The sequence below is a fragment of the Pseudorasbora parva genome, chromosome 8 (assembly GCF_024679245.1).
Source record: "Pseudorasbora parva isolate DD20220531a chromosome 8, ASM2467924v1, whole genome shotgun sequence".
Classification (NCBI taxonomy): Eukaryota; Metazoa; Chordata; class Actinopteri; order Cypriniformes; family Gobionidae; genus Pseudorasbora; species Pseudorasbora parva.
This window is the reverse complement of record NC_090179.1, coordinates 46,311,947-46,322,940: the sequence shown is the minus strand read 5'-3', so window position 1 is coordinate 46,322,940 and position 10,994 is coordinate 46,311,947. Positions and strand designations below refer to the sequence as shown.

Sequence of the window (10,994 nt, the reverse complement as noted above, 5' to 3'; positions counted from 1 at the left end):
GTTTCGATTTTACTACCTTAAAACAACACTTTTAAAATTAATTTGCTTTAAAAAAACTTCTGTAACTCTTTCCCGGGCCAAAAACTGAATTTTCCGGGTTTCCATGTTTTCACTGTTAGATGCTAGGGGGCGCTATAACGCATCTTCTGAATGAGTACAGACTCTCCTGATCAAAACACACGTGAGGATGACGCAGTAAAACAAGCGACCGTATGTAATCATATGCATATGTAAAATAACATGATCATCAACATATAAATCAGAACTATCTGATGTTACTGAATGAGATGAGGAGCAGGATGAGCTACAGGACTGAAGCATTAGAGGTGTAGATGGACTCGATCTCCTCCATCTGTGGATCATCTCTGAATCTGATCTGGGTACAGTCTTTCACAAACACGGGATTTTCTCAGCTTTTTGTTCAAAATGTTGCTTTTTATGAAACGTACCCATATTCAAGAGTTGATAAAAGGAATGCATGAAGGTAGAATAAAACGTTCTTTTGTTTTACAGAAGAGGGTCAGCTCTTTCTTTTGATATATTGCATGCTCAGATATTCATAAAACTAAATATATTAACAGTTTATATTAAAATACTGGCGGGGAAAGAGTTAATAATCCCTAATATTATCCCTAACTATATTTTCTCTGTACTTTCTAAGTTGGTGGCCTGAATTTCCTTCTGCTCTGTAACTATAATCCCTAATATACAAACACACCTTTTCTCCACACAGATATTACTCATGGAACAATAAGGATATCCTCTACAAGAATAAATCACTTTTCTTTGACAACTGGTTTAAAAATGACCTTCTTCTAGTTGGTCCGCTTTTGGGGGAGACTTTATAACTATTCAGATTACTTATGATTCCTATAACTGCTAATGAATATGCTGTTGTCTTCAATTATTCCCTCTGGGGTGTCTTTTCTGCTGCAAGGTTCTGCCTTTCCATGGCCATGTACTTACTCTTTGAACATAAATGACGGGAGTGTATGTTTTTCTGGCTCTAAACCTCTCTTTTCTCTATTCAAAGATGATCTAGACAGGTATATAGACACTATCCAAAGCTCTGTTAATCCCAAAGCAATTCAAACTATACCTCTATATTCAACCTTTTTGTCCTCTTAAGTTGTACAATTTTTCATGTTGTTGTTTTTTGTTTCCATTGCTTTAATACTGTGATGTGTGGTAATGTTGAATAAAATGTTGTTTTAAAAATGAACGAATCAATGATCGATTCATAAAGAGAGTCGCTCATTGTCTGAACAAATCGGTTGTGTGAGTGATTCAATGACTCACTCAATAAACCGGTGGTTACAGAATCATATTTAAATATAAGAGTCAGCTGACACGGCAGCAAAATATTGTCTAAATATAATTATCAAAAAAATCCCAGAAAATAGATATATGCCGGTATATTTTCAGTAAGTATTTCACAGCATCGTCTTGATACTAAAAAACGCGTAAAAAAACGTCAGAAACAAAGACGGGGAGTGGCTTTTGCACATTGTGGGGCATGTGAGATGGGCGGAGTTTGTACGCAGGGGTGTGGCATGTGAAATGGGCGGGGTTTGTATGCAGGGGTGTGGCATGTGAAATGGACGGGGTTTGTACGCGGGGGCGGGGCATGTGAGATGGGCGGAGTTTGTGCGCAGGGGTGTGGCATGTGAAATGGGTGGGGTTTGTACGCAGGGGCGGGGCATGTGAAATGAGCGTGGTTTGTACGCAGGGGTGGGGCATGTGAGATGGGCGTGGTTTGTACGCAGGGGCGGGGCATGTGAGATGGGCGGGGTTTGTACGCAGGGGCGGGGCATGTGAGATGGGCGGGGTTTGTACGCAGGGGTGGGGCATGTGAGATGGGCGGGGTTTGTACACAGGGGTGGGGCATGTGAAATAAGCGTGGTTTGTACGCAGGGGCGGGGCATGTAAGATGGGCGGGGTTTGTACGCAGGGGTGGGGCATGTGAGATGGGCGGGGTTTGTACGCAGGGGCGGGGCATGTGAGATGGGCGGGGTTTGTACGCAGGGGCGGGGCATGTGAGATGGGCGGGGTTTGTACGCAGGGGCGGGGGATGTGAGATGGGTGGGGTTTGTACGCAGGGGCGGGGCATGTGAGATGGGCGGGGTTTGTACGCAGGGGCGGGGCATGTGAGATGGGCGGGGTTTGTACGCAGGGGCGGGGCATGTGAGATGGGCGGGGTTTGTACGCAGGGGCGGGGCATGTGAGATGGGCGGGGTTTGTACGCAGGGGCGGGGGATGTGAGATGGGCGGGGTTTGTACGCAGGGACGGGGCATGTGAGATGGGCGGGGTTTGTACGCAGGGACGGGGCCTTCAGTCCTACCTCACTGCACACTGGACTCCACTGAGGCACAAACTTCCCTGTCTTAGCGTGTGTTATTTGAGTGCTGCCATTCTGAAAGCGCTCGATCTCCTCGCTCTCTCCATCACTCTGAACGTCCGTTGGCTCTGCGCCGATCTCAGCACGTCCTTCTTTCTCTCTCTTCTCTTCCTCCTGTTCATCTTCCTCTGTTTCCCTGTGTTCTGAATGCCTTTCTTCACGGGACACACAGGAAGCCTCTCCTTCACTATTGAGCTCGTCTTTCTCCTGCTTCTGTTCTTTTCTTTTTTCTGTTTGAAGGCTGCCGTTCTGAAAGCACTCGATCTCCTCGCTGTCTAAATCACTCTGAGCAACCGTCTGCTCTCTCTTCTCTTCCTCGAGTTCATCTTCCTCTGTTTCCCTGTGTCGCCTCTCTTCATCCTCCACATGGGAATCATTTCCCTCTGCCTCTTCTTCAGTGTTGATCTCATCTTCTCTCTGTTCTTCTCTTCCAGATGTCTTTGCATCACCTTTACTCTCCATCTGATCTTCCTCTCTTTCACTGTGTTCTGAACGCCTCTCTTCCTCCTCCTCCTCCCAGGAAACACTTCCCTCTTCCTCTGGTCTCTGTGCTTCATCCCGTTCTTCTCGTTGCTCGTCTCCATCATCTTCACTCTCCGTCTGATCTCTCTGTTCTTCTGTTCTGTCCTCCGTGTGGTTCCTCTGCTCCTCTTCAGGACTGAAGAGCTCGATCTGCTCATCGATCTCTTCATCTGACTGTTTCTCCTCCAGCACACCGGCATTCATGCCTTCGATCAGCAGCTGGTCTTCCTCAGCAGCGTCTGAGGTCAAAGGGCATGAAGCGGCTGTGGAGGGGAAGTGACGTCCACGCAACGAGTCCTTACAGTGGAGGGATGGAGTAAGAGACAGACAGACAGACAGACGAGGTGTGAGGTCACATGCAAACGCCTCAAACAAACAGGCGTATTTTTAACAAAGACACACAGATAAACTGCAGACAGAGAGACAGACAGAGAGACAGACAGACAGAGAGAGAGACACGCAGAGAGACAGACAGACAGAGAGAGAGACACGCAGAGAGACAGACAGAGAGAGAGACACGCAGAGAGACAGACAGGTACCTCTGAAGCCGGTTCTGGACTGTGATCCCTCGATAAAGCCAAATCCTGTAGTTCAGGTTCTGTTCTTTCTTCAGGAGGAACCGTTCCACTGACCTCACTGTCCTGAAACACACACACAGACACACACACGTTTACTGTCTAAATGAGGACTAAACACGCTAACCCTAAAAAAGGTATATATACACACCAATCAGGCATAACATTATGACCTGACGGATGATCTCTTCATCACGGCTCCTGTTAGTGGGTGGGATATATTAGTCAGCAAAGTGAACATTTTGTCCTCAAAGTTTATGTGTTAGAAGCAGGAACAATGGGCAAGCGTAAGGATTTGAGTGAGTTTGACAAGGGCCAGGAACAGTGGAGAACCGGCCACAGGGTCATGGGCGGCCAAGGCTCATTGATGACCGTGGGGAGCGAAGGCTGGCCCGTGGGGTCCGATCAAACAGACGAGCTACTGGAGCTCAAACTGCTCCAGAAGTTAATGCTGGTTCTGATAGAAAGCTGTCAGAATACACAGAGCAGCTCAGTTTGAGGCGTATGGGGCGGCATAGCCGCTGACCAGTCAGGGTGACCTCTGACCCCGCCGAAAGCACCAACAGTGGCACGTGAGCATCAGAACTGGACCACGGAGCAATGGAAGAAGGTGGCCTGGTCTGAGGAATCACGTGTTCTTCTACATCACGTGGATGGCCGGGTGTGTGTGTGTGTGTGTGGCTTACCTGGGGAACACATGGCCTCAGGATGCACTATGGGAAGAAGGCGAGCCGGCGGAGGCAGTGTGATGCTTTGGCCAATGTTCTGCTGGGAAACCTTGGGTCCTCCATCCATGTGGATGTTACTTTGACACGCTCCACCTACCTAAGCATTGCTGAGACCATGTTCAGCCTTTGATGGAAACGGTATTCTGGTGGCTGTGGCTCTTCCAGCAGGATAATGCTCCTGACACAAAGCACAAATGCTTCAGGAATGGTTTGAGGAGCACAACAACCAGTTTGAGGCGTCGACTCGGCCTCCAGAATCCCCAGATCTCAATCCAATCGAGCATCTGTGGGATGTGCCGAACAAACAAGTCCGATCCATGGAGGCCCCACCTCGCAATTTACAGGACTTAAAGGATATGCTGCTAACATCTTGGTCCCAGATACCACAGGGGTCTAGTGGAGTCCATGCCTCAACGGATCAGCAAAACGGGGACTAACACAATATTAGTCATAATGTTGTGCCTGATTGGTGTATATAGATGTGTTTATGCCGCTCACCTCATACTGTAGTCCAGCTCCCAGAGCATCCAGATCCAAATGAAGATTCTTCAGCAAACCGGCTGAATCTCGGGGCCTCTAAACACACACACACACACACACACACACACACTCTATCTAGCGTTCAGTGCATCATCATGTATTAGCGTTCAAGTGTGTGTGTTTCAGCTTCACCTCTTCCTCGGAGATCTCCTCGTCTTCCTCAGCACTCCTGACAGCAGTGGAGCTCGACACAGCAGCCTGAGGCACACCAGTGACAAAAACACATTTAATATTCAGAAATCAGAACTAAAACATATTCAGAAGCACAAATGAGAGATTCCAGCGGTTTTACCCCTAGAGAGGTTTTAAGCGGCTGGAGTCCGGATGGGACGCCCAGAGACCCTCTGAGAGGAGCGACGGGAGCCTCAGACAGACCCCGGAGAGGAGCGAGAGGAGCCAACACCTGACACACACACACACACACACGGATATCCAAAAAGAAATGTGTTGCCCATTCTCAATGGCAAAATGCCCACAGCAACTAATCAGCTTAAGACATGGTTCTGAAATAAACTCACCCCTGGGGCTCTGGCTCCCTCTGGGTCTTTCTTTTTCTCTTTCTTCTTCTTCTCTTTCTTTTTCTTCTTCTCCTTGTCCTTCCCCACAGCAGTGGTTGCTGCAGGCAGAGCGGTTCTGGTGTGTTGTGTGCGCTCTCGCTCCAGAACCACTAGTTGGCGGTACTGCTCGTCACAGGGATGGTCCCATGTGGACTGTCCCGTGGAGAAGTTGAAGTAGTACACTTCACCGGTGACGTCCTGGCTGAACACACACACACACACTTAATCACTTCCCGTCTCCATGTGAACTGGTGTGTGTTACCGTGGAAACGTGCTTTACCATGGTTTCCACTCTGCCGGCAGCGGCGCCACCATCCCCTCTCTGGCCAACCACAGCAGCTCCGGCTCTCGCTGCGGGTCGATGCCGATCTCTGCGGCGTACTCGTGGATTTCTGACGCAAAAACAGGCCTTCAGCACTTACAGTCACCGCGAGTGTAAAGTTGACTAATCATAAAGGGATGAGTGTAACAATGACTATAACGATATAGCGAAGAATGTAACGTGAACTGTAACGATGATAACAATAGCGACGAGTGTAATGTTGACTGTAACCATGATAACAATAGCGATGAGTGTAACGTTAACTGTAACGATGATAACAATAGCGATGAGTGTAACGTTAACTGTAACGATGATAACAATAGCGATGAGTGTAACGTTAACTGTAACGATGATAACAATAGCGATGAGTGTAATGTTGACTGTAACGATGATAACAATAGCGATGAGTGTAATGTTGACTGTAACAATGATAACAATAGCGATGAGTGTAATGTTGACTGTAACGATGATAACAATAGCGAATAATGTAACGTTAACTGTAACGATGATAACAATAGCGAATAATGTAACATTAACTTTAACGATGATAACAATAGCGATGAATGTAACATCGACTGTAAAGATGATAACAATAGTGACGAGTGTAATGTTGACTGTAAAGATGATAACAATAGCGACGAGTGTAATGTTGACTGTAACGATGATAACAATAGCGATGAGTGTAATGTTGACTGTAACGATGATAACAATAGCGATGAATGTAACATCGACTGTAAAGATGATAACAATAGCGATGAGTGTAACGATGACTGTAACGATGATAACAATAGCGATGAGTGTAACGATGACTGTAACGATGATAACAATAGCGATGAGTGTAACGATGACTGTAACGATGATAACAATAGCGATGAGTGTAACAATGAATGTAACGATGAATGTAACGATCATAACAATATTGATTATTGTAAGAATAACTGTAACGATGATAACAACAGTGATGAGTAACGTTAAATATCACGATAATAACAACAGCCCTGAGTGTAACAATAACTAACAATAACAACACCGATGAGTGTGACGTTGACTCTAACGATGATAACATTAGCGATGAGAGTAACGATGATGTAACGATAATAACAATTGTGATGAGTGTAACGTTAACTGTGACGATGATAACAATAGCGATGAGTGTAATGTTAACTGTGACGATGATAACAATAGCGATGAGTGTAACGTTAACTGTGACGATGATAACAATAGCGATGAATGTAATGTTAACTGTGACGATGATAACAATAGCGATGAGTGTAACGTTAACTGTAACGATGATAACAATAGCGATGAGTGTAACGTTAACTGTGACGATGATAACAATAGCGATGAGTGTAACGTTAACTGTGACGATGATAACAATAGCGATGAGTGTAACGTTAACTGTAACGATGATAACAATAGCGATGAGTGTAATGTTAACTGTGACGATGATAACAATAGCGATGAGTGTAATGTTAACTGTGACGATGATAACAATAGCGATGAGTGTAACGTTAACTGTGACGATGATAACAATAGCGATGAGTGTAACGTTAACTGTGACGATGATAACAATAGCGATGAGTGTAACGTTAACTGTAACGATGATAACAATAGCGATGAGTGTAACGTTAACTGTGACGATGATAACAATAGCGATGAGTGTAACGTTAACTGTGACGATGATAACAATAGCGATGAGTGTAACGTTAACTGTGACGATTATAACAATAGCGATGAGTGTAACGTTAACTGTGACGATGATAACAATAGCGATGAGTGTAACGTTAACTGTAACGATGATAACAATAGCGATGAGTGTAACGTTAACTGTGACGATGATAACAATAGCGATGAGTGTAACGTTAACTGTGACGATGATAACAATAGCGATGAGTGTAACGTTAACTGTAACGATGATAACAATAGCGATGAGTGTATCGTTAACTGTGACGATGATAACAATAGCGATGAGTGTAACGTTAACTGTGACGATGATAACAATAGCGATGAGTGTAATGTTAACTGTGACGATGATAACAATAGCGATGAGTGTAACGTTAACTGTAACGATGATAACAATAGGGATGAGTGTAACGTTAACTGTGACGATGATAACAATAGCAATGAGTGTAATGTTGACTGTAACGATGATAACAATAGCGATGAGTGTAACGTTTACTGTAACGATGATAACAATAGCAATGAGTGTAATGTTGACTGTAACGATGATAACATAGCGATTAGTGTAACGTTAACTGTAACGATGATAACAATAGCGATGAGTGTAATGTTGACTGTAACGATGATAACAATAGCGATGAGTGTAACGTTAACTGTGACGATGATAACAATAGCGATGAGTGTAACGTTAACTGTAACGATGATAACAATAGCGATGAGTGTAACGTTAACTGTAACGATGATAACAATAGCGAAGAATGTAACGTTAACTTTAACAATGATAACAATAGCGAAGAGTGTAACGTTAACTGTAACGATGATAACAATAGCGATGAGTGTAACGTTAACTGTAATGATGATAACAATAGCGATGAGTGTAACGTTTACTGTAACGATGATAACAATAGCGATGAGTGTAACGTTAACTGTAACGATGATAACAATAGCAATGAGTGTAACGTTAACTGTAACGATGATAACAATAGCGATGAGTGTAACGTTTACTGTAACGATGATAACAATAGCAATGAGTGTAATGTTGACTGTAACGATGATAACAATAGCGATTAGTGTAACGTTAACTGTAACGATGATAACAATAGCGATGAGTGTAACTTTAACTGTAACGATGATAACAATAGCGATGAGTGTAACGTTAACTGTAACTGATAACAATAGCGATGAGTGTAATGTTGACTGTAACGATGATAACAATAGCGATGAGTGTAACGTTAACTGTGACTATGATAACAATAGTGATGAGTGTAATGTTGACTGTAACGATGATAACAATAGCGATGAGTGTAACGTTAACTGTAACGATGATAACAATAGCGATGAGTGTAATGTTGACTGTAACGATGATAACAATAGCGATGAGTGTAACGTTAACTGTGACTATGATAACAATAGTGATGAGTGTAATGTTGACTGTAACGATGATAACAATAGCGATGAGTGTAACGTTAACTGTAACGATGATAACAATAGTGATGAGTGTAATGTTGAGTGTAACGATGATAACAATAGCGATGAGTGTAATGTTGACTGTAACGATGATAACAATAGCGATGAGTGTAATGTTGACTGTAACGATGATAACAATAGTGATGAGTGTAATGTTGACTGTAACGATGATAACAATAGTGATGAGTGTAATGTTGACTGTAACGATGATAACAATAGCGATGAGTGTAACGTTAACTGTAACGATGATAACAATAGTGATGAGTGTAATGTTGACTGTAACGATGATAACAATAGTGATGAGTGTAATGTTGAGTGTAACGATGATAACAATAGTGATGAGTGTAATGTTGACTGTAACGATGATAACAATAGTGATGAGTGTAATGTTGAGTGTAACGATGATAACAATAGCGATGAGTGTAATGTTGACTGTAACGATGATAACAATAGTGATGAGTGTAATGTTGAGTGTAACGATGATAACAATACTGATGAGTGTAATGTTGAGTGTAACGATGATAACAATAGTGATGAGTGTAATGTTGACTGTAACGATGATAACAATAGCGATGAGTGTAACGTTAACTGTAACGATGATAACAATAGTGATGAGTGTAATGTTGAGTGTAACGATGATAACAATAGCGATGAGTGTAACGTTAACTGTAACGATGATAACAATAGCGATGAGTGTAACGTTAACTGTAACGATGATAACAATAGTGATGAGTGTAATGTTGACTGTAACGATGATAACAATAGTGATGAGTGTAACGTTAACTGTGACGATGATAACAATAGTGATGAGTGTAACGTTAACTGTGACTATGATAATAGCGATTAGTGTAACATTAACTCTTTTGATGATAACAATAGCAATGAGTGTAACGTTGATTTTAATGAATTCTAACGATATAACAATGACTGTAAAAATATAATAATGTTGACTATAACAATAAAACGTTTACTAAGGATAGAGAAACTCCAACCAGAGATATTTCTGATGAGCATTTGTGATTAATTGTCATGAAAATAACATCACAATGCAAATACTGACAGCAGTATTATGAACAGCAATCAGAACAGTCAATAAATGACTGAAAATTATAACACTTCTACATAAAAGCTTTAAAGCGTGTTTAGTATGAATATATTTTTTCTAAGCTAAGCATGTCTAGCGGCAGTTATGAATTATGATGCGTCATAACCTTGCTCAGACGGGATGTAGTTTTCATCATAGTCTTCCTCCAGCACCAGCTGATCTCCGATGCGCAGCCCCGTGGTCGCCATGGTGACGGCGGCGTGACAGGAGCGGGCCTTTAATTAATCTCAATAAATTACTCCAAATTAAAACTTTGGAAAACAGCACGTTTCTCAAATAACATCTGCTTACAACTAAAATTACTGCTTAGTAAATAAAAATGTCATAGTATCGACACCGAAGTATTTGTGTCTTCCACAAAACAACGGTTTATTCGCTGCTCTTTGTTAATAAATACATAAACGCAGATATAAACCGGGTTTTAGTATCTATATCAGGGCTCTATATCTAACAAAAACACACGCCACGCTAACAGAGTATAATAAACGACTAAACAAAAAAATCCACGAGTAAGTTAGATAATCAGTCAATTAAAAAGCAAGTATAACGAATATGAAATGCAATCATTCTAATAATTATTGATCATAACGCGATTAGTTTAATCCTCACCTGTTCTCAAACCCCACACCCTCAGTTCTGCGGTGTTTAAAGCATTGTGTGGTTGTAAAGCTTTAGTGATTCATGTCTGAGATGTTGTGGATTTCAGATATTTTTTAAAATTTATAACAGAAAGTTTAAAATCCGAAGCGCCTCGTCTCCATCACAGCAACCAGACAGGAACATGGCGGCCACGGGAGCCGCGCTTCAAAATAAAAGTCCTCGACAACGATACTTATTATTAAAGGACCAAACTAATTTATACATTTTATTTAAGCATGTGTTTGCGCTCATTATACACATGTACATTGATATATTAACATTTCAGATAAACAGAAAAGGGAAAAAGATGGCAGCCGCAAGAGCCGCGCGTTTCAAAATAAAAGCCCTCAACATAATTTTAACCGCGCTCATTATTCTCTGTCGCTGATAAATATAAATAAATATAACAATAAATAGATAGATATAACGATAAATAAATATTATTTAAAAATAAACAAAT

The 10,994-nt window shown here is 42.2% G+C and overlaps 1 protein-coding gene across 4 annotated transcripts in view; it reads right to left on the bottom strand.

The window, feature by feature from the left end:
* LOC137084893 (centrosomal protein of 164 kDa-like) overlaps positions 1-10,708 on the bottom strand; it is a 25,061-nt gene extending 14,353 nt beyond the window's left edge. For 2 of the 4 annotated variants that reach the window (XM_067451446.1, XM_067451444.1), the window contains exons 1-9: positions 10,505-10,708; positions 10,002-10,110; positions 5,602-5,713; positions 5,283-5,523; positions 5,057-5,167; positions 4,897-4,962; positions 4,723-4,800; positions 3,461-3,562; positions 2,343-3,218 (exon numbers count right to left, since the gene is read on the bottom strand). In XM_067451446.1, the coding sequence (XP_067307547.1) occupies positions 2,343-3,218; positions 3,461-3,562; positions 4,723-4,800; positions 4,897-4,962; positions 5,057-5,167; positions 5,283-5,523; positions 5,602-5,713; positions 10,002-10,083 (1,668 nt within the window). In that variant the 5' untranslated portion in view covers positions 10,084-10,110; positions 10,505-10,708. Of the gene's footprint in view, positions 1-2,342; positions 3,219-3,460; positions 3,563-4,722; positions 4,801-4,896; positions 4,963-5,056; positions 5,168-5,282; positions 5,524-5,601; positions 5,714-10,001; positions 10,122-10,504 lie in introns of all 4 variants that reach the window. The other 2 variants (XM_067451445.1, XM_067451447.1) reach the window with 2 other exon arrangements.
* Positions 10,709-10,994: the final 286 nt, after the last annotated feature.